Genomic DNA, 24,991 nt, shown 5'->3' on the forward strand with positions numbered 1-24,991 from the left:
AAGACCATCTGCTCCTCTTCTCTTGCAGTGCTCTGGGTGCACTCCTCTTGCTAGAGCCTGCAGCACACATATGCCTTCTCCTGAACTTCTATAAATATGTTGCTGGGCTGAATTGTGTGGCCAAGTTATATAATGACACAATAAAGCAAAACTGCTCTTCCTAGAGCCATTCCAGCCTATCTAACAGGCTCAGCAATCACCCAGCAGCCCACTTTGCATGGCACAGAGGAGGATTCTAAGGATGATAGCATCCAACAGCATGTGCCAAGTGGCCATGAGTCAGTGAGGCAGAAGAAAAAGGACACCTTAATTGTAACATTGACTTTGTCCTTAGCAGAGGCTACTCCGTCTGTCTTGTATGGGTATCTACAACTGGTATTGTTTCCAGGCCCTTGTCAAGATCTGAGTTCAGGGGATTTGCTCAGGAATTGCCTATGTGCATGAGAAAGAGTGAACTTCCCATTTCCTGGTGTATTGTATTTACACATTTCATGCTAGATGTACAGATAGTAGGACTCGGACAGAAAGTCTTATCCCCTCTGCAAAAACAATAAAAAGTGACCAAAAGAATGAAGACACCACATCCAGGATGCTGCCACAGAAGCAAAGTTTTCCATACTAAACCGAAAAACCAAATGCTATTTTCTCTCAGCTTTTATTATTCAGTACCACAAAAAGCAGATGTTCTTAACATTCCTCACTTAGTATCATATTTAATACTTTTCATGCTATCTGGAAGATTCTTTGATATCAATCATTTGCTTTTTATGGGGTGAGCAAGTTTTAAATGCATGAAATGTCACGGGCAAGCTGGACTTGATTACTTCCTTTCACTTTGCATGACACCACAACTGGTACTTCCCTGGCAGCCCAGACTGGTGAAGGTGCTTGTTTTAGCTCCAAGGGCTGTGACTGAGAAAGCCTCTGTTGTGCTGCGGTGTGCACCTCCTATTTATCAAGTCACTTCCAGATCAAATGGATAACTCTGAGACTTGGAACGGGCACAGCACCACAGCGACACTCCCGCACTGAAACCCTTTCCCCCCACATAACCATGCTGGGAACAGCAGCCGCAGCACCAGGGAGCCTGAAACAATGTGGGACTCTCACTCTGCTTCATTAAATGCTATTTTGCTAAATTAAAGGCCACAAGTAAGTCATATTGTATCCATAAGCACATGCATGCCACAGGCCTTTCCCCTTCCCATATTTCCCTCAGCTGTGGATCATGCAAAATCCCATGGAAGACATATTTCAGCTTTTGGGTTGTTTGTTTTTTTTTTGTTGTTGTTGCTTTTTGGTGAGAGCAGGACTTTCTACCCCTCAGTGGACACAGCACTCAAACCACACCGCCAAATATTATATGATGTCCTTTCCAGAGTTAATTTTTAATTTCCTGACTCCACTGCATGAGAAATTTTCAAATTGTCTTGGCGGTCACTTAGAGGCACGTGCAGACCTAATTGCAGGCGTGAATGCAGTGTGAGCCCGAATGCAAACCTTCAGACTAAGTGAGGAATTTCTGTAGAATTAGTTCCTTGGTTGAATTAAGTGCCAGAGAGACCCGCAGCCCAAGGACTGACTGCGAATGTAACACAAAGGGTATGAACCGTTCTTGCTCCAGCCTGCAGCCAGGGGAGGCAGGTGTTTTCAATGTGTCACTCAAAAACGTGGTGATTTTTTTATTTTCATTTTTAATGCCACAATTCATAACCCACAGATGTTGTGCATGGCTATAAATCTTGGCACCCTCTCCTCTGCCGAAGAGTTTCTCCTGGTATTCAATTTTCTTTGCTTTACCTTAAGTCACCCTAATCATGTTGACATCTACTATCGATGATTATATTAGCCCTAAAAGATCCTTAAACAAATGAAAAGGACTGACTTCCACTCCTAAAGTTCTGCTTCCAATTTTCTAAAGGAAATTAAGTAATGTATAAATCAAATGCTGGGCGCAGGCCCAGGCAGCTGAACATCGCTTTGTCCTTTCAAAGTGAAGACGAAGTGTCTGCTATGGAAGGGACAAGCCAAGAGAAATAAAGCTTAACCTCAGCTCCATGTGAAAGTGATTTGTGATAATCGGGGGAATCTGCAAAGAGGTTAAAACGGGGACCACATACTAACAGGGGAGCTTCACACTACGATCAAAAATATATCAAGAGCTGACCTTCACCTGGAGGAGCTGCACAGCCCTGGCAGCTTCGTTACGCTGGAGCAAAGTGCAAAGGGCAGGAGAAAGAAGAGATGAGCAGGAATTCAAAAATCTATTTATGGCTGCCATTTGTCATATCTTGGTAATCTTATCAGGGTGAGGGTTTTTTTTCAGTTTTGCAAGATTTATAACCAAGTACTGCCTGATAACCTTGCAGTAAGTGTGCACACTACTTCCCAGTTCTCCTTCAGCTAGTACACATTACTTAGATTATTAAATCAACCACCAAGCAACTTCCTAATTTATGTACTATTGATGGATTGCTGATCTTTTTCTTTAACACAGTATATGTATCTAGAAGGGGGAAAAAAAACCAGTTAAATGTGCTAGATTTCTTCCAGACCTTATTTTCTGAGCAAGTGATTGCTTTAATTGCCACAAGGCACTTCTTAAAACTCTTGGGAGCAGATGTACTTTGTATTGTGATTTCTCAATTAAAAGAAGATCCTAATCAAGTCTATCCCACCTCAACACAAGCTCACGCTGACATTTTTGCACACAGAAGGGTGGATTTGAAATTTCTGATCAGCACTAGACTTCATGGTTAGGGTCAGCCTAACCCTATTTACATAAACCAAACTTTGGTGGAGATGAAAAGATGTGACATGCAGCTGTCAGTGCCCCAGCTATGTATACTCTTATTTCCAAAATATTCCTCTCTTCATCTTTATAAAGCACACAGTCTTTCAGATGTGATGCAAATGGCCCTTAAGCTTAGGTGGTGGTGAAGTCTCATCTTTACACTTTCTTGAGAAACCTGCAAAATTGTTTTCAGCGCTGTCACTTAGCAGTTTTTTGGTCTGTCACCATATGAACTGAGCAACTGGCAAAACAGGGACAGCCACGTAACACTTACATGTGAATGTGAATTCAATGTACATCTTGCTTAGCTGTTGCAAACCTGTCAGGGAATGCTTCACTGTTTTAAAAAACCCAAAACATAAAAGCACAAACAACATTCCTATCAATTTATTTTCTTTTTATAAAGAAGAGTCTGCATGCACATTCTTTTACTGTAGAGTTGAAGTACACAATGAGTGCAAAAGCCATTTAATGGGATACAAATTCATCTGAACATCAAGCATCCTTGATTCAGAAGAACCAATGGGTTCACTGGGTTCACAGACTTGTAATTTACCAACAAGCATCCGTGTCTTTGACCAAAGCTATAAAATATCAGAACACACTTCAGGAATGTTATTACCATAAAAGAGGCAATTCAACCAACCTGTGAGCTGGGAGATTCTCCCATCCATCTCCCTGTCTTCTGACAGACCCCCTGGAAATGAAACCCCAGCCCAGGCTATGGCTGTGCTTGAAAAAGCAAAGCAAGCAGTGGAACCGAGGGGGATTTCATGGCACCACAGGGCTTCACACAAACACTGCCAGAATAAACTCTTCTGTCAGACCTCCAAGTTTCGCGTCACTTTGTCTCTGCAGGTTCCCAAATATCAATAGCAAGAAGTAAAAAAAACAAACCATAAAGAAGGATGGGAAGAAGTAGGAAGTTTTCACAGAATGTGGTTGTTTGCCATGTTTGGATTTAAACAAAACCAGGCGCACAGTGTGTTATTCACACATGAAAAGAGGAGAGCCAAGAAGGGAAGAGAGGCTTCTCTCTTTTCTTCTCTCCCTGTTTCAAGAAAGCATCCCTGAAAGCACACAGGCATCTGTTTTGGGTTCCTCTGACGTCAGCAAACAGCACTGAAGTACAGCACATGCTTAAATATGTTCCAAACCCCTTATCTGCTTTTAATAATTGGAAGATAAATGGAAGCTATAAATCATTCAGCGGGACAACTACCATGAACAAACAAGACCTTTTTTGCCTTTAAGGTGATGGTACCTAGTAGCTCTGCAAAACTGAGATATAACTGAGATATTACTGAGCCCAAGTAATATCCATTATCAGAAGTAGAGACGGATTTTAATGCAGGATTTAATCAAATTACAAATGCTAAAATTCATGCTTTGGTCACAGAGAGAAATTGTGATTAATGACAGTATGTCACATTTCTTTGGTGCTTTATATTTCTACCTATTTTGCATATATTGATGCCTCTGGTAAAAGGAAAATAGGAAGAAACTCTGATAAAAGGCTACTCATTCCTGTCAGGTCATTTTGTTGTGGTCAGCAACTCAGGCAGTTGTGTGGCTGCTGCTCTTGGAGAGTTTGAGAGAGGGATAAGAAATGTGGGAGAGGAGTATGAAATACGGTCTTTTCTGACAGACTATGTGAAGCATTACCTGCCAAGGATACGGCCAGGTTAGGCAAAAGTCACTCCTAAAAGGAGGCAGCCATTTGACAATCCCTGAGAGGGACTGAATGCAGGATTACAATCTTGGCTCTGTCACGAATGTCATTTGCCACCACCTAGCAAACTCTGCTGATACCTGGGACGGCTGTCTTCCTCAGGTCAGTGTTCATTCATATCCCAAACCTCACAGACCAGCAGCAGTGGAGGGCTTACAGCAGCCACTGCAGTGCCTGGCATGGTTCCAGGGACTGCCATGGAAGATACTGCAGTGGGATCCAATTCCTCAGTAACACGCAGGATCAAGTCCTAAATTAGTGATTCCCAGCTCTCATTAAGTTTATTTATCCTTAGGCCAATTTACCTGTTGGCATAACTCCCCTGGGGATTGTGCCAGCAAAGACTCTGGCCTAATAATTTCAGATTAATTTCTGTATCATCATCTTTGTGTGGCTTTGGGAAGACTATTTGTATATCCTGCTATAGACCTTGTGGAAGCAAACATGAATTATAAAGGAAAATTTTTCATTCCACAACTACTCTTCCAAAATTAAAAAAAAAAAAAGTAGTCTAGACCATGGACAGGAATTCCAGATGGAAATATGTTTAACAAATATGGAATGTAAATACTTTCCTGCATATTGCTTTTTGAGTTATAAGCACCTAAATAGTTTCCATGGTCAAAAGTGTTATTAATGAGCTGGAAGACAAAGTGATGTAATCAGGAGGAATCAGCAGTAATTTCTCCTGCAGAAGATTTACACGCAGCAGCCATGTGTGTTTGTTTATGATCTCTACATCTGGTAATGAGCTCTCAACTCAATGGAAAGCTGCGGTGGAATAATGCACCCTGTTCCTCACACGCACTAATTAATGCTCTATTTAATCTGGGAAAAGGCACTTTAAAAATAAACACTCATTTCCAGCAGACCATAAAGGATGGGTAACAACTGAATCACACCACACAGGCCTAAAAACTGGTGTGTAGCAACCTCTCGAGCATTAAAAAAGTTGAGTTTTAACTCCCAGAGTACCACAGGAAGAGTGTGTGCACACACAAATCTCTCCAGCACTACAAACATGCACTAACCCTAGACCTTAGATACCCACAGAGACAACCAAAGCCAGAGTGATAATCTGTAGGAAGGAGAAAAAACAGTAAGAGATGGCAGAGCTGAAATATTCCCCATGACACCAGGTGTTAAACTATGTTTTGTGCTCACAAGACAGCTACAGTAACGCTGTTGGCCATCACCTCATCCACCTTATTCTGACAACTAATAACATGAGCAATAAATCATGATTTCCACAATGACAAGAAAAACAGCCATTGCAAAGATGGTTAGATCTTGGCTGCTGAGGAGGGGAATGCAGTGGGGGCTCAGCATCCTCAGCTTCCACTGGAGTCTTTCCACTGCTTTTAGTCACTTTACCAAGGCCTTGTCTCCACAGGATGTTATGCTGGAACAGCTACTGCATTTACAGTCACACCCCATCTCATTCCAGGATAACTTCCTCACACTGATGTGCCCTCAGAAGTACAGGAGCATTTGTCTGTGGCTGCATTTAGCCCTAGGCTGGAGTCTCACGAGGTAAAAGAGAATAGAGATTTGGCTTTATCTTATAAACTGCGCTAATATATCTCACCACCCTTTGGATTGGAGCCAACTTCTTCTCTCTAATCTCCCAATCATTTCCCACAGAAAACCTGTACTTTCCTTAGCCCGTGAAAGAAGACAAAAATCAGGAAAATCACAGGGATTGCAGGGCATGGAAAGCCTGTGTAAGCTGTATTCAAGAGCAAATTTCCCAGCCTGAGATAGCAGAGCTATGAAATGGCCCCTTCTAGTGACAGAGAAATTGCCATGGTGACTAAGAGAAAACCTGCTTAGGCTACAAGTATAGAGGAACAACACTTCAGAGACTTGTGATGGCTTTAAAGGTAAATGAGGTAACACAGATAAACACAGAGCAAATATATGAGTAGAGATTGAAACTTTTCATGTATATTGAAGTGGCAGTGTGAAAACAGTGTTTCTCCTGCCAGGCACAACTCCTACCCTCCCATTCACACCCCCCATCCAGTGTACAGAGTTTGCAACTGAGGACTTCTTGTGTGCTCTTCAGCTGCAATTAAAAAAGGCATTTTTGCAGTGCTGACAGCTCAGACCCCCATTCATGCCCACTGAGACCATCTGACACATCCCTGCCTCTCCTGTTCAGATTTCCCAAAGCAAGTAGAGAGGACCATAGGGGAACCACACGTCTGACATGGATATTCTGACATGAATGGTGAGTTGTCAAAATGGAGCCAGCAATCCCCTAAAACTAGCTTGGTTTCAGTAAAAGAATGTGCAGGCTGCAGATGCGTGCCAGGTTCCATCACAGCAGTAAGTGTAGGTGGGCAAATGGCAAGTCATTTCTAGAGGTGGCCAGTCTATCCTGCACTTCCATCAAGGCTTTTCTGATAAAAAAAAATTACAGCTTTTTGTCAGTGCCTGAATCTCCATGGGCTCCTAGATCTGCAGAGCATCTTTGTTCTGCTTAGGCTTGCTCTTTTTTTTTTTTTTTTTTTTTTTCATTCAGAGACAAAACAAGTCAGGGCTTCAAACCATCCAGGGTTTTAATGCTACAGAATCCCCACGTACCCACTTGCTCTCTTCCCTCAGCTCTTCTCTATCTGATTTACTGTTTACTTACAGACCATATGGGAAACACGTTGGGAAAGCACGCATCCGGGTTCACATTCACAATAAATACTTTTTATGACTATTCCCATGACCTGCAGCAACAGACTAGATTAGTCGCCCACAACTATGTATAATCACACAATCATTTAAATACATTTTCAAAACAGAATACATTCTGAGATACAGATCAACTAAATATTCCTCTTTCTAAAATCTATTTCCTACAACTTTACCATTTCCACCTCAGATAGCAAGTCTTATCTTTCAATGGTGGAGTCAATATAAATAGAAGAACACGAACACCTGGGTCCATATAAAAGTGCAGCCAGCAAATTATCAGCTGCTCAGTTTTCTTAGCAAAAGTTATGAAATGAAAGAGCAAAAGAACTGAGACAAGATGTTGATGCTATCAAAACGTGAAAAAACCCTCTTTTTCATTCTCTGTCTCATAAAACCAAAATCCCTCTAATTTTAAGTTCATCCAAAAGCAGAACTGCAAAAACATTATATTCTGATGATTAGAGTGTAGCATATTCCCCAAACAGAATATATGATTTAATCCAAAGCCAGATAAACAAAGGGTCAGATTCTACCTCACCCATTCCATTTAGCAACAAAATTGAAAAGAAATCTTGAAAAAGTAATTTTAAATTGAAATACTTAAAATCTTTTCAAGGTGAAACATTCTGTTCCTAGTGTAAAAAGTTAAGTGAATAATAGAGAACAAAAGAAATTATTGAAATTAGTGTTTCTGAATAATTTTTTAATCAGAAGGAAGTCTAAAGTAACATTTTTAAAAGTAAAATTAATATCTACATTTTCCCATGTAAGTAATGAGACAGCTATGTCCTGTACCACTTCATCTTATTCAGGACTAATTTTTTTTTTTCATTTCCCATCAACCTGTGGGTTGAAGAAAAATTTGCTGTGTCCCTTTTGCTTTGGGAAATGGTTCTGATAGTCTTTTAACTCACAGTTGGCAGCAGCAAAGAATGCTTGTAGCTCTCCCCTAGCTCCTCTCACTGCGGAAGCTGGCAAGCTCATCTGCTGCAGGATACTTGGGAGAAATCTCCTCGGCCAAACCGACTGATTGCATCATGTTCCAATACTTAACCAGAACACATGGAAACATTCCTTTTGTTAAATGCATAAAGATTTAAAAAATAGAGATTTCACAAGGTAACTTGGCTTTTTAGAGCTCTGTGGTTTTATGAAAAGGAGGCTGGGTGCTGTTTCTACAAGCAGATATCGGGGACCTGTTGTAACCCTGTAAAAATGAAAAAGGAGTTTGTTTTCCATCTTTTTAAGGAATGCTTTACCTGCAGGTTTTTGAGACGAAGTGCAGAGCACTGTAAAGTGTTTCCATCTCGCCGCAATGTCTGCATTCAGCAAAGCAGCGAGCAAGGGCTCAGCTGCAAGCACCTGAGTGAGCCTGGTGCTGTCAGAGAAGGATGGTGCAGGAGCAGGGCCCTGCCGAAGCACCTGGGGAGCAGCGTTCCCGGGCCAGCCGAGCGCTGGCTTGAGGCACGCGGCAGCCCCGGCACCGACCCTGCCGTGCGCTCAGGCTGTTCCTGGAACAGCCAGGGATCCACCTCTGCCGGCCGCCTCTGCCAGCTCCGCTCCAGCTAGCACAAGGTCGGATCTGGAAAATGGTTTAAAACAGTCGATGGGCCCTCTTGTTGTTCTGCTTGTTTGGGGGCAGGAGCAGGAAGGGTCGTTACACGGTGGAAAAAATGCATTTTCGTGGGCAATTACTATATTAATATATATCACTTTACATACATAGTACATCTACATATGGAATCTATTATTACTGAGGAAATGTTTTTTTAATGAGGAAGACTGAACAATACTTAAGAGAGAAAATGTTCAAACCAATGTTAATTTGCAGCAGAAGTAACAAAATATTTTAATAAAAACCAGTAACAAGAACTGGCCTTCCTATCCAGGATCAGCCCACCCCTATATTCACACCTTTACAATAGAATTCTACTTCCACAGCTCTCCCAACCTTTGCAAATCCCCTAAAACTGAAATCTAAACTCTGACTCAAGGACTTTTAGGAGTAAGACCTGCTTCAGCTCTACACAGAAACAGAGATAACTCACTGGATTTCTGTTTTCCAGATCCATGGAAGCATTTTTCCTCCCTCCACTTCTTTTTACCAAGCCTGTGCCTGCCTTCCCTTGCTAGCCCCCAAATTCATCCAAAAATAAAGAACAAGGGATTTAGGTAATACAATCACTTCTGTATAAATGTAGCTAAATATATTCTCAAGTGCCGAGCACTGTTTCCTTTCCCTCTCCCTGTATGCTGGGATTAATTAAGCTTTCCTTAAACGTTGCATATGAAATAAGATGAAACAAACAGGGGAAAAAAAAACCAAAATAACAAACCCCTCACTATTTTCAAAGGAAAATAATCTGGTCTAAAAAGTCCTGGCAGACTAAATATTAGCACAATAAAACTGCTGGATTTCAAGTGGCAAAAATAAAGTGGCTAAAAGCTCTCTGTTTGAAAAATGAGAGACATTCAAGGAAGACTGTTCCTGTAGGAAACAGACACTTTCTTTCAGGAATCATCTCAAACCCAAGGATGAATTATTAGTACTAAATATAAACCTCAAAATAGAATCTGCCTGTTATCATAACGCAAATATTAATGGGTATTTGCTAATCCTGCTAAATGTTATCAGCATTGTTCCAACTTGCAGGGAACAACCTGTTCTGTGCAGATCCTGGCTGGACTAGGACTGGACTTGGTTTATCATTTTAACACCAGGATCATTGTTTTGTTCACCTTGGAGCACCACAGCAGGAGCAATGATCACAAGGGAATCCTGCATGGGTCTCTGCACTGGCTTTGCTGGGAAAGCCTGGAGAGTTCTGGGGCTGCCAGACGAGCAGAGCAGCTCCTGTGGTCCAGGGAGTCATCACTGGTCACGGCTCCTACCACCACATTAACTGACCCCTTTTTTTACTTTATTTAGCTTTAAGCCCTTTCTTAATAGGTTGAATGACTTCTGCTGTGCAGTACAGGTTCGGAATGGCACTGAAACCAGCACCAGCCATTGCGAAGTGGCTTGATGCAACCTCCTGGGAACAGCCCTCAGGAAACAGCTCCCAGAAGAAATGGGCAGCTACAAAACACACCATCTGTAATAAAGCCCTACAGGTATTTTGAGTGTAGCTCCTCATTTTGAATCTGCAAAAACCAGTCCTACTTCATATATGGCAAGCAGTAAGGTGAAGTGTCATTTGTTCTGCTCCTCAGGTTGCACACAGACACCACTGAACACAACACTGAATGTCAAATCTTATGTAACAACGGATTTCAAATTATAAGTGTCACCCAGGCATCATTTCAGGCTTTGAAATATAGTTTACCTGTTACCAAATACAATGTGTCAAATGATTTATCAAATCCATAAGAAAGAAAAAACCAATGAGACAATCCAACAACCCATCCTATCTCCCAGCAAGCCCAGGACTGTCTCCAATCAAATGAATACTGGAAGAAGAGAGATTTATTACCACAGTTTCTTAATGCTCCATTTTATATTTAGCAAGTGTTCCTATGATGCTCCACATGGTACTTTCACCAAGCACAGCAAACCCACCTGGATTTCCACCACCTGCCCAACTCAGTGGGTCACTCGCTGCCTGCATGTCTTTGATCCTGTGTCTCTCTGACAAACTTCTAGAGATGAAGCTGTTATTGAAAAAATTTTGACAACAATGTCTTTTCCTCCTCCAAAAACTCGTAAGAGTGGCAGAATTGTTCTTAAAGGTGAGGCTGTTCTTTCACATTCCAACATCAGCATCGAGGACACAATGAGTTTTTCAAAGCGCTGATTAAAAAGAGAGGGATTCCTCTGGCCAGTGCTCCTCACAAACACATGCCTCTCATCAGAATTGTAAAAGCAATAAAAAGCAATGCTGAAAAGACCTGGAAATATTTAGAATGGCTTAGCTTGGGAGTAAGTGACACTGAAAACACGCTTCACTTTGATGCAGTTAAATGGAAGGGGTTTTCTTGGATATGGAAGTATCATTTTACTAAAAAGAAAAGAAAAAGAATTCTGGAAAGGTTTGAGTTGGAAGGGATTTCAAAGGTTGTCTTGTCCTAATGCCCCTCTCATGGGCAGGGACACTTTTTACTAGACCATGTTGCTCAGAGCCCAATCCAATCTTGCCTTGAACACTTCCAGGATGGGGCATCAACAACTTCTTTGGGCAACCTGTGCCAGGGCCTCACCACCCTCTTCTTCCATATGTCTAATCTAAACCTTACAAGTTATTTATGAAATCCTTTGCACATACAGAACCGAAGGAAACTAACTGCTTTAATTCACATCTAGTAGCCAGGTAATGAAAATATTTTTGGTTTGAAATGCTTACAAAAAAAAAAGAGTACATCTCCAGGACGAACTTCAGAAAATACTTCATATTTGAGAAATAATTAAATGTATGATAAAAGCTCCTCCATGGCTGCATAAGTAAGAAAGGAGACACAGATACATATATATACATTTACACATTTGTAAAGAAAGGGTAAAACAAGTAGGACACAAACCTCAGATGAGCAGCATATGAGTGATAATACTACCAATTAATTTCTAGAAAGCCTTTAACAAAAGTTGAAATCCTTTTCCATCACATGAGAGAGATGTTTTGGCCATATTTATACATCATACTGAGTAAACTGGCTGAACTGCAAAACCAGAACACTACGTGAGAATAATGAAAGGAATGAAAAATACTTCTGCCCAGGCCTGACATTTATCAATATAAAATAGCCACTTTTGCCATTGTTTGAAGTAAGGGAAGCAATTAAAGTGCACAAAACTATTTTGATACCAGCACCCTATTTCCTGCACATGTTGGTAACCCAGGGGCTCCCTCTGCCTCCTTTGGTGCTGTTCATTAACTCTTCACAATAAACACCATCCTTCCATACCACACATTTGAGAGCACTCCGAAACTGGGAGATTGGGCAACAGTGCTGCTCTATGCAAAACCAGCCAAGTCCAGTCAGGAAACAGATTAATTTGAAAGCCTTAATTAATGACTGAACGTTTATACAGTCAAGATTTATGAGTTACAAGGAAGTAAGTCCAAAACATAACACTCCCTCCCGCATGCAAGCTCTCTCTTTAATGGTAAACAACTAGCCTAGGGTAAGATATTGTCTCAGTGCTCCAGTTCCCTTTCTTATTCCAACTTGCAAGCACTGACAGAAGACAAATTAATTTCAAACCTTTTTTTTTTCCTGCTCTTCTATAAATATTGTTACTAATAAACATGGTTTAATGAAGACAAACTATAGATTTTTTTAATGAAGAAACCAGTCTTTTTTTTTTTTTTTTTTTTTTTTTTTAGTTCGTGGGTGCAAAGACAGTATATAATGAAGAAGAGGGAAGAACAGAATCCTTTTTGTATGGGTAAATTCATAAAACTTATTTTCTTGTGAAGAAAATCATAAACAAGAAGAGAAAGATCTTCATACATATAACCAAATGCAAAAAAAAAAAAAACCTCCCAAAATCCCCCCAAACTCCAGGTTTGTCAGCATACTTCACAAATACTTTTGCAAATTTAGTAGCGACAAATGTTGGAAATGAAGAGCAAGTTTTCAGCTTTTAACATTTTGACTGTATTCCATATTCCACTTCTGAGAGCTGACATCTCACTACGATGAGCTCTTGCTGTTTGAATATTAAAAGAAGACTGCCAACATCACTTCTTTGGAAGTCCTCAGGCCTTAAACTAGAAGAGTCAAGATAAAGAGAAGTTTTGTTCTCTTGTTTACACTAAACTATCACACTCATTTTCTTGCCTTACAAATTCTGTTTCACTAACAAAGGAGTGCACTTTGGTTCCCTGCCCCTTGGTTTATATAACACAGAAATACCCAGAAATGACCACAGAAGAGGCAAGATCCCATGAAATGAGGAGCCTGAGATGAGCCCTGCAGCCATATTTCACCCTCCCTGGCAAGGGGATTCCCCAAAATCCCTCTCCGCAGGTACACAGCCACGACTGCCACTTGCACAGGCAACCAGAAATACAAGTGGCACATGGCTTTTGTGTTTGGGGTCGCTGTTTTCTGCTTGCTTGTGGCAGTGGTGAACACTCAAGCCCCTGTCCTCGCTGTCATGGGAAAAACCCCCAACAATCCATCCTGCTGGCTCCTGCTCTTTGGTCCCTTGTCCCCAGCTGAACAACAAAACCCACTCCATGCAAGGGAAGTCAGCTGCTGAAGAGACCGAGCAGAGAAAGCTCTCCTTATACAGACTCGCAAAAATTCACAAGCCCACAGAACCGGAGCTAGGAGCTGGGTACAATTATTTTTATTGGTTTATCATCAAATGAGAGCTTACTGGGAGCAGTTCTGGAAAAAGACAAAGTTGTTTTTTGCTAGGAAATGAAGTTACAAACTCCACGTCTGTAAGACGCCAACTACTCTGAGAAAGTAACTCCCACCCCAACTTCCCTAAATAAGAAAATAAACCATCAAACAAAACCCAAAGCAGCTCTTTTAAACTGGACAAAACACTCTTGGTTCTCCTCCCCTGACAATGGGGATGTCAAGACCAATTAGCACTTGCAGTCATCTTGGGGTTTGCTCTGTTTTCTTCCACTGCAAGTGGTCAGGCCAGATCCGATGGCTCCCTTCTATACATGCAATGCCATGGACAAATTACAGAATACTAAGACCTGAAAGGCTTTTTCTTACCCAGCTATCCTTGACATTTTCATTACTCAAAGACAGGAAACAAAAAGCCTAAGCTGAGAACTAGGTGATAGTTTGAAAAAAGTTTAATTAAAAAGTAAAACGGACCATGGTATTGCTTCTTACATAGCTAATAATTTGCTGCAGACTTATTATTGTGCTGCTTCCATCTCCCAATAACCTTTTAATCCTTTTGCCAAAGGCAATTCAAAGCTTTTCCATATGCATGTAAGGGCAACAGCAAAAGATAACTTGCAACCTCTGCTACACAAAAATCTGAGCTACAGCAGTGCTTGTGCTCATCAGCTTTCCAGCAGGGCTCTGGAAAACAGAAGTTACATGGCAAGAATGAAAACTGCCCTGCTTGACAATGTAGGTTTGGCTGCAATACTTGAAATATTCCCTGTTCCCACACATATTATATTATATTCCCTGTTCTCACATTCAGAATCAGTGTCTTAATTAGCAACAACTTCTCCAGTGGTTTCAGAATTAACACTGAGAAGCTTAATCTCACCAAAAAGCCACCAGCTACAACAATGCCATCACTAAAGTTTGTCTTTTTCTGAAAAAAAGAAAAAGGAATAAAGCAGACACTTCCACTATTCTATCCCCCCCAAAAAAATCTCACTTAGAATAAAAAAACTGCACATAATCAAAACTTCTCTGAAAGGAATATAGCAAAGTGCATTTTCAAACTCAAGTAACTTTATGGGATGACAAGTGCTAAGCCTATGCCTTATACACATTTTTAGGGACAGGAAGTATCAAAGCAAATCACAATCAAAACATTAAGGAATAAACCAAAAAGCTCCCCTGCTCCAAATATTTTATCAACAATGATCACCTCTCAGAAAATAAACTCAAAATTCACTTCAAACAAGTGAAATTTCATTTCTATCATGGGAGAAAGCAAAGGAAGCTGAATAGTTGGTGCATGGATTACACAATGGTAGTTTTACTAGCGAGAGCATTTAAGCTTGAAATTAGGTACGTTTATTGTTCAAGAAATTCACAGCCTATTGTGATTTGATTTTATTAGATATTATTATTCATTATTAGGTTCCAAATTTTTGCAACAGAAACAATGACTTTTTGCAGATGACTGCCAAAAGCAAACATCCTATTTTCCTTGCACACAAAGATACCAATATATGTTCAAACATTTTAATTCACACACACAACCCCAGCTCTCCAATCTTTGCAGTTCAATGAAGTGTAAACAGTCAGTGTTGCCATTAAAATAAACATGTTCTTCATTCACAGCAACAATAGCCAGGTAGAATAACAGGCTTTTACACCTGGGCCCTATTATTCCTCAGCCATTCATTAACATTTCTTCTACCATCAGAGCAATTGAACTGGCACAGTCCCAGAAACACAAGTAGGTCAGCACAAGGTGTTCCTCTAGTTGCTTTCATCTGGTATAAACATCCTGAATTAGCCTTCAGGTACTACATCTAAATATCCCTAGTGCCAATTAAGATCACAATCAGAACTATTTCAGATCTCACTGACCAAGTACAGCCCGTGGTTTTGGAGAGCTGATTCTATTAAGGATGGAAGGTAATTTCACTGCAGAAGTGGGGAGCCTTCTGCAGCTCTCCTGGCCAAGCTGATGCTGGACATTATGCCTTGGTGCTACCTCCTTGAAATCACAGATCATGGAATGGCCTGGGTTGCAAGAGATCCTAAAGATCACCTCTTTCCAACCCCCTGCCACGGGCAGAGACACCTTACACCAGACCAGGTTGCTCAGAGTTCTACCCAGCCTGGCCTTGGACACTTCCACTGATGGGGCAGCCACAACTTCCCTGGGCAACCCGTGCCAGGGCCTCACCAGCCTCAGAGGGAACAATTTCTTCATAATAAGCTAATCTAAACTTACTTTCTTGCAGTTTGAAGCCATTCCCCCTTGTCCTGTCACTACACGCCTTTGCAAACAGTCCTTCTCCTTTCTTGCATGGTCCCTTCAGGTACTGGAAAGACACAATTAGGTAACTCCAAAGCCTTCTCTTCCCCAGGCTAAGCAACCTCAATTCCCTCAGCTTTTCCTCATAGGAAAGGTGCTCTATTCCTCTAATCAACTTGGTGGCCCTCTTCTTAAATCAGCATGTCCAAGGGGAAAATGAATACACATGTAAAGAAAGAGAAATCGAGCACTGAGGATGGACAGTCAGACATTGCATACTATTAAAATTAATCATAACAGTCGCTTAAGCAAGTCAGACACTTGTTCATCTTAAGGACATGAGAAATAGCAATGAACATGTAAGAATATTCACTTTCCCCATCCACCCCAGTTTATGAAACAAGTGGATACAAATCAATGAGACAAAAACACTTTTACTAATGTACTAAGACATACTCAGTATTTACAGCAACTTGTATATGTTGAGAGGATCTGGCCCTGAAGTTGTCATGTAAGAGTGGAGGACCAGGAATCAGTTTTCTCTGAAGTGCAATAACTTTTTGGTGACTTTTTCCAGTTTGTATGCCTTGTGTTATACTTTAGGACTAGAGCTGAGACAAACTCCATGAGCAGCAAGTTCACTCCTAACCACATACCCTGTGACACATCATAACTTACGAGATCAAATGCCAGCACTACAGGTTTAAATCAGAAAAACAGGCCTGTACGAGGAAAAAAAACATTTATTATTTTTTCTTTTCCTCTTTTTTTTAACATTAAAAGCCAATTTTTCAACTCTGAGCTGATATAAGCATTTGTATTACACCAATGGAAGTACTTCAAAAGGCAGAAATAAGCCAACACTTTCAATTCCTTCCTGATCACTGCAAATGCAATTTTCACTCTGAACTTTACATACCCCCACTTGTGATCACTGCTACACTACGAGCATGTGCTTTAAGACACTGAAGAATAATCCCCGCTGTCCGATTTAAAAAAAAAATAGAAAATTAAAAGTTGCTAGAAATAACTCACAGGCAAAAAATAAAACTCAAAGAAAACAATAGCAGTAGCCTAAAGAGACATATTTTTTCCTTCAGGAATGAATTCCCATCTGCTTTTAAAGAGCAACATGTTTTTCCACTGCTGGGAATTACAGCCAAGCCCAGGACAATAAAGCAGCAAAGCCAGAGGCAAGAGCAGAGGGCAAGTGAAGCTGGCTGACAGAGGCTGGGCCTAGGTCCCTCTTTTATAAGCCTGTGTGACAGTGGCAGCTCAGCAGTGTCCTGCTGTGATGGCAGCACCCCTCTGCCACCTTCAGCAGCCGGGAGCTCCTGGTTACTCTGCCATGGGTGAGGTTGTGGGAAAATGGGAAGGAAAAGACAGGGAAAAGAGGGAAACAGCACAGTTGGTGCTGCTGGCAAGGCCAGGCATCCTCAGCTGGTTTGCTGAAACTACAGCTGGTTTGTGCGAGCTCAAGAGAAGGGAGCTTGCTCCTGAGACTGGTGATGCTCCTACTGATGTTCTTTCTCCAAACACTGGACACAACACTAAACAACCCTGCAAAAGCAAACATGAGAGTGCTCACTTACAGAACTTAGGTGCATAATACCTTTACAGTAGTTAATGAAGAAAAGCATATTGAAATCAGCTGTAAAATTCCTGCATCTGAACTGTTTCGGCATTTCAAGAATCAAAGTATCAGTTCTTTGGGCTTTATGGGGGAAAAAAAAAGAGTCAGGTTTGAGAAGCAAGCAAAATTTCGTATCTCAGCACTGTTTGGTGCTCATTCAAATTCCCTCCGTCTTTTTTTCCCAAGATCCTCTGAGGATCACTGTTCTTTGAGTTACTTAGGAAGCACTTTTGACTGTGTCCTCCTGAGCTGTTAATGGGTCTGACCTTTTCGGAAACACTAATGTCCCTTCAGCCAGATACATTAAACCTCCCCTGCTTGATTAAACTATTAGCAAATCATTATCTCACTGAAGGAGAAAATGTTCTTTCCCAGATCAGCTTGCCATGCATAAATTCCAGTGCCAATACTCCCCTCTACACCAAACCTTATATTGGGCATAAATGCACTTATTGCCAGCCACGCTCCACACCCTCACCAGGTCAGAGCACACAGCACTTTATCAGGCCTCAGCTGAGAAACAACATGATGAAAATCCACCCACTCTGGGCAACATCTCTGAAAAACGGGCGACAGGAACCAGAGCTTTCTGAAGTGACTGAAAAGAGCAGGGAGAGGCAGAGCAATGCCCCAAAATCCTGCTTTCAGCACTTCCACCCCAATGCCATTGCCAGACGCCGCCAGGTGCTCACACTGCCCTCGTTCCCAGTCTGCCCAAGCACATTCCGCACGTAGGAGCCTCCTGCGAGACCAGCAGCAGGCAAAATCCCATGGGAAGTCCTGTGCAGTTAGTTATTTCCTTTCCTGTGATTCATCTCGTCTATCCCAAACACTAACATTTGGAAAACATTCCCAATGCCAGGTATTTCCTCACCTTCCAGACACCTGTGCCAAACACATCCTTAGCACTGATAAATGTATGTAGGAAGGATGTGATCCCATGCTACCCATATCGGATGAAGGCTGAGATTTTCCTCACCCACCCACACAAAAATGTTCACTTTTCAATGAGTGATATAAACTAACAGATCCTCTGCACCATTCCAAGAGAAACATCAGAGGTTCATCTGAGGCCTTAATCTTGCTACATTTCAATTTGATGGTGTTCCTGACCTTGAAAATCACATTTCACTGTAATACTTCAGGCTACTATATAGGATTGAATCCACTGCCCTTTAATAATATTAAGCAGAAAGCCTTCTCCTTAAGTCTGGAAGACCTTCTCCCTCATGTAGAGCTAGATGTAAACAAGATAACACATCCTTATCTTTTGAATGTCCTTTCTTTCCCTATATGTAAACCCTCTTTCTCCTTTACGGTAGACGTTCTTTTTACTAAACAGACAAATTTCCCCCCAGTCTCTTAAAAGGGTCTTTACCCTCCTGTGCACCTATGGAGGAACACATCCTCATTCCTTTTGTACTTAGTATCTTCCTCTGTATGAAACAGAGGATTGTGGAGAGGTTTGGTTGTTTGGGGATGTTTTTAATTAAAGTCACGAGTTTAAATATGTCAATATCTGGTAAACAAGAACATGCATGTTTTGGAATACATATTTTAAGAGTCAAAGACTTGAGCTAGTTTGCTGCTGCACAGACCTTTTTGGCATCACATCTGCTCTTATTTGAGCCAGAGCAAACCTTCATCAGCTTGCTTTTCTTCCCTTTCATTTTCTGTGCTCCCATTGAGAGTTATTGCAAAGTGAGAAAGATATTTTTTACGTTAACTGTTCCACTTCGACTCAGAACCAGTGAAAGATTTACAGGTTCCAAGATTCCCGCTCTACTCTTGTGTCCTGTAAGCATGGAAACTGCTAATACTATAGAAACCATGCCAGCCTTGGCTTTCACCATGACCTGCTTTCCACCAATTTAAAAGCAGTCAGTCCCATTATCTTACTTTTATAAGCACACTCATCTGAGGAATATTGTCATCATACCCAGATTATTTAATTTTTTATTACTTCCAACTGACTTTAAACTCAAAACAACTCAACACTTGATTTCAGTTTCTGCCTAAAACCTCCCCCTCTGCCTTTTAAATCGTAGCAAAACCATCATCTGACTGTGGCTCAGACAATAAAAGAACATCTCTCACTCTGCTGGGTTTATTTTCCTTTTTATCACCTACTTTCTGGAACAGAATACTTCTCCACTGGGGAAACACTCTCTTCATCCCTTGCTTGTCTAACCCCAAACTGAAAAATGGAGCACCTGAGTTTGTGGAAAGCCCATCTTTCCTAAGGAGACCTGGCTGTGGCAGCACCATGAAAACAAGCAAATGAGACCCAAAGAACTCACACTGCTTGTACATCGAAACATCGCTTTTAAATACTTCTGTGGTCAGATCTCTAATTATTCCCACTTCAGTGGGAAATGAAACAGATAAAACTTCTCAGCATGAAGTACAACAGTGAAAATGCTCTAGGAAAAGCTGTGAACAAACTGTGAGCAACCTCAGAGTGCAGACATTCTAATTATATAAAACCATTAAAAAAATTACCAGTTTTATACAAGTTGGACCTCCTGCAATTTTGCACAAAATAAAATGCAGCATCCCTGAAGAAGAGCCCAAGCACTACTGCAGAGCACTACTTCAGAAAGGTCTGGAAATGAACACTGCACTCAAATTCAAGTATTTCCAGAAAGCTGAGTATTTCTTTGACTTAAAAGTTAACTGTACAGACATTGCTCATCAAATGCCTTTTTTTTTTTATTAAACTCCACTGACACATGAGAGAAGGAAACTGTAATTCACCCTCATAAATTATCTTCTGCCTTCCCTCACATGAAACAGTGGGAAGTAATCACCCTATTTTGCTATCTTGATATATCTTTAAAGGTAGTCATTTAAAGAAACGAACATCCAGCAGGTGAACAGAGATAACTGGTCATAAGCAATGACAGGCAAAAATACACAAGTATCTGATCTGAAAAGGGGCCAAGTTGGAAGCCAGATGCACACTGAACTATCCACTTTCCTGGCTGTTTTTTCAGCTCATGTCAGGATGATTCAACGTATCTTTACACGCAGCTCACTATTCATACAGCATCTTCTAAACACAAAATAGGCATTTTCCATTTCTTTCTCTGAACAAAGGCTAGAACACTGCAATGGGAACTTGCCATTCAGCAGCGGAAACTATTTGTAAAGCTGGGAAGCTGGAGACACTGGGAAGAAAAGGCTTTAATGAAACTGGCCACTGTGTGTGCCAACTATCAAGACTTTATATATTCTTCCAAGGAACCCTGACTGAGGCTTTTTCTGTATTTACTCTTTAGATCCCAGTTATTATAATACTTTGTATGATGCAAAAGAACAAAATTTGTGAGAAATGTCATATTAGAAACAGGCAGCTTTTTTTCTCCCTGCAACCAGTTTGTAGCTGCAAACAATGACCCATTAACTTATTTTTGGTTCTGTACAAAGCCAGCACCAAGACATTTGTGACTCATTATCAACCAGGCACTGGAATTCACCACTAGCTTTTCAGCTGATCCCGATCCAAAGGAAATCCCCATATGCTTGGAATTTCTAAAATACAAGCACTTCAGTTGTTGCCTGGTAAGGCAACAGTTGCCATATGCAACAGAGGATATGTTTATATTTATGTTTTTGGAGGCTTGTAACTCAGCCAGAGGCAGATAAATTTTCCCAAGTTGTGTCGCTGTCCCCCAAATATAAACATAACGCCGTTTCAGGTCACTGCTCCAAAATGTGGAGGCAGTAGAGCTGTGACAGTTTTCCAGACCAACACTTAAGCCTGAAATCCCTTCAATTGTTGCCATTTTATCTTCATTGTGATAGCCCACATTCTGGACAGAAAGATGTGCTACCCAAACCAGCTCTGCTCACTACACGACTTCCATTCATTCATTCATTCATTCATTTGTTCATTCATTCGTTCTCAGAGCACAGTCTGCCTTGTGCTGTGGAGGAGGAAATCTCTGTGGGTTTGGCTTTGGTGTCTGCTGTGACACAGCTTTCCAAAATGACCCCACAGCACAACACAGAAATGCCCTCACCAGCCAGGGGTTATTAGCAGGCAGCACAGCATTTTACAGACTACCAGCATCTAAGTGACAGCTAAATGGGGAGAAGCCTTGCCTGGGAACATCACCAGCCCTTTGAGAAGGGCCTTCAGCAATCACACAAATCCTCCACAATCACCCAAGACAAAAATTTAGCTTATTTCCCAGCCCTTGTAAATAGCACACAGGGAGGTGGGGAGCCAAGACAAGCACATCACATTTTCCACTCTGCTATGGAAAAAGCAGAAGGTGACTATGTAATTAGATGGTGTGATAATGCAGACACTAGGGCTGGCTATAGCAAGGTGGAAATTCTGGTATTTCATACCTTTCAAGAGCTCAGCTTGGCAAACTTATTAACATTCTTTGAATTTTTGAATTAATATAATTACTCTCAATTAATTAAAATGAGGAAAGAATGAAATATCCTTTCACAAGACAGTGACATGAATAATACTCAGGGAGCAGAATGGTAACCACTAATGTACTGATACTTATTATAACTCCCATGCAGCAGCATCTGAGAAAGTTTCTCCTTCTACCCAGGACAGGAAATAATTGTCTGACATCCACTGTCAGAAGCTAAGTAACAGCAATGAACTATAACAATAAGCGCTGCTGTGAGGTCTTGATTATATGGATTAGGAAAATACAAGCTTCAAAGTGACTCCTTTGCAATTTCCCTGCAGCGTTTCCTAACTCAGTCTCTCCTCCTGAGGCTCTCAGTCCCAGTCCTACACTCAAAAGATTCCCAGAGATGTGGGAGAACTTGCCTCCACCTCCCTTCACTCCTGGCAGCACATCCTTAATGAGGCCACCTGCAATTGTACAAAGGCTCACCCTGAAAGAGACCCTTCCCCTGGCACCACTCCTCTGATTGGGACCTTGAAGTGAAAAAGCCCCAGACGGCGGAACAACTGAGATATTCCCTTTTATAACTCCCACCAGCACTCTGAGAAAGCTCAAGGGGTATTTGAGTCCAATTTTAAACACCATTTGTGCACCAACTCTAGAAAGTTTTACCTCTGCTCCCGAGTACTTCTGTGTGCGCTCCACGAGCTCGGCCAAGCAGACTTCATTGCTCACTGGCATGGACTGGAAATGAAGCTTGAAGATTTCCCTGCGAGTGGCTGCATCTGGCAGTGGCACGTAGATAATTCTGTCTATTCGCCCTGGCCTCAGCAAGGCCTGCAATGAAAGCATCACAGCAGAAGTTACAGCGCATCAAGGAAGTAAAAAAAACACAGCTCAAAAACACCACCAAATAACCTGTAATTTCAGCAAAAGAAAGAACCAGCACAAGACAGTAAGGTTATTCAGCTTGTGAAATATCAGTTTATGGAAAAAAGGAATCATAAAGGAACCACAGTCATCTTCCTAAAACAATACTTCTAGACTTGTTGCAAGGTGTGCTGGAATGTTAGGACTTGGCAGAAGGACAGGTGGCAATGGACACATCCCAAGTTCCAATCTTTCACCGAGACAATAAGCAGAGAAAAGAAGGGTTTTGTTGAAGTAAATCTTACACTGTGGATCCATGTTGCTTTATCCCACATTATTAGAGCTACACTCACAGACGAGCAGGTTACTCTGACAGGGTTTTTTATGCAAAATAAGGTAACAACAGAGAGGCCGGTGATGCTCAACTTCATACATGTGTGTTTGGCCTTGCACTTTGGGTGTTCAGGGTTACCCAGATTATACTGGACATGGGAAGGTGGCAGAACAGAGTCAGACAACCTAAGATGGGACAATGCCCACGAAGGGCAGCATGGAGGGTTCAGACTGGATGGGAGGAAAAAAAAATTCTAGAAGAGTAGCACAGCCTCGGGACAGGTTATTGCGGAGGCTGTGGAAATTCTGCCCTTGGGGGTTTTATGGCTCAGCAGAGGAAGCCAAGTTCTCCCCAATCTGGGGAATGCTGAGCCTCTGGAAGCTCCCTTCAAATAGCTTTCTGGACAGGGTCAAAAAATAAACTTTATCTATATATAAAACAATTATATCCGATAGAGAGGAGAAGCCAAGCTCTTAAATTTATGAGAGGGGAGGAAGCTCATTTCCTTATGTTTATAAAAAATCTCCAGGATTTCTGAAAACCATCTACAGTAAAAAAAATAAAAAAATCCTCCCAGCTTTTCTTATTTGACATTTGGAAAAAAGAAAAGCAAAATACAATAATCCTGTGCATAGCGAATGCACATAAATAGTATTTAAACTATTTTTTAAAAAACTGCACAATGTTTATAAGATTCAGCATGTAACCTAAATTGTTTTTATGTTATGGTTCTCCCTTGGGTAGCCTAGTTTGAGTTCCAGATGACTAGAGATATTGCATGGCTGGCCTGGGCTGTCAGCCAATAAGTCTTTTCCCAGCCTGATCATGTCAGTGAAAGTCATGCTGAAAAAATAGTAGGAAAGAGCTTTCCTTCCTGCACAGCATTGATCAAGTTAACACCCTTCCTAGAGTTTCTTTAAAAAGACTGTTGTGGTGCTTCAGAGTGGAAAAATGAATCCTGGATGTTAAGAGATGTCTTGTTATTTTTAAAACAGAACAAGAAAACGCTCAGCAGAAAGCACACGGCCCTGTGGTGCTACACGGAGCTGAGCAAGGATAGAGCAAGGCTGGGAAGACCACAGGTCCATACCCAGCCCAGCACCCTGTCTCTGCAGCGGCCAGTACTGGATCCCTACAAAACAGAGCAAGAAACAAGCTGTGCATTGATATTTCTCAGCAGACTGTGCTGTTTTCCAAAGCACTCCTGATGAACCCACACAAGAACTCAGCTCACTGACGCTATCTGGACCGGTGTATAATTCAGTGTCTAAATCATGTGTGTGTGTGTGTGTCAGGATGTTGCCATTTTTTGCCAACACACTTGAAAGAGAAATTTGCATGTTTCAAGACTAGGCTTGGAGGGAGAGGAATTAGACTACAATTGTGCTCTGCGCGCTCTTAAGGAAATGCCCATAGCTAATTCTATTATTTAGAAGAAACAAGAAACGTTCATATGAGTACGGTGGTGCCTCTTTCAGACCAAGGCAGGACACCCAGATAATTAGAACATTTTCCAGAGCCAGCTTAGCCTCCCACTGATGAATGACCAGGGATGAGGTGCAGGTGGGACAGGGAAAATGCTCAGTGCCAATCAGCTGGGAGCAAGCACTCCATTGCCTGGCTCTCAGTTTCAAGACACAAAAAGCACGACTGTTGATATAATACAGTTAAGTTTTTCTGGTCAGTGACTAAAATCTGTGTTTCCTCCAGTTTGTCCCCAGTGCTTTGTGTTTTACATATGATGGCAGTTGAAGGCCCAAGTTTTAAGCATGCTATCATTACTTTTTTTGCTACAATCAAGCCCAGGGACCTTATCCAAGGCAACCAGATGTGCTGGGAACTGTACAAAAAAAGCACAAGTCAGTTGCAGCAGTGCATGCTGGCTGTATCAACAGAGACAAAAAGGAGAGAAAATATTCTATAACCTCAGCTTGAGATGAGAGTCAGACTCCCTCCAGCCCCTGGAAA

General features: G+C 41.4%; 1 protein-coding gene across 1 annotated transcript in view; it reads right to left on the reverse strand.

Annotated features, from left to right (window-relative positions):
* AFG2A (AFG2 AAA ATPase homolog A) overlaps positions 1 to 24,991 on the reverse strand; it is a 160,406-nt gene that overhangs the window by 10,370 nt on the left and 125,045 nt on the right. The window contains 1 exon segment of the mRNA XM_062493990.1: positions 22,492 to 22,656. Coding sequence (XP_062349974.1) covers positions 22,492 to 22,656 — 165 coding nt within the window.

This window comes from Cinclus cinclus, chromosome 5 (genome assembly GCF_963662255.1).
Source record: "Cinclus cinclus chromosome 5, bCinCin1.1, whole genome shotgun sequence".
Lineage (NCBI taxonomy): Eukaryota > Metazoa > Chordata > Aves > Passeriformes > Cinclidae > Cinclus > Cinclus cinclus.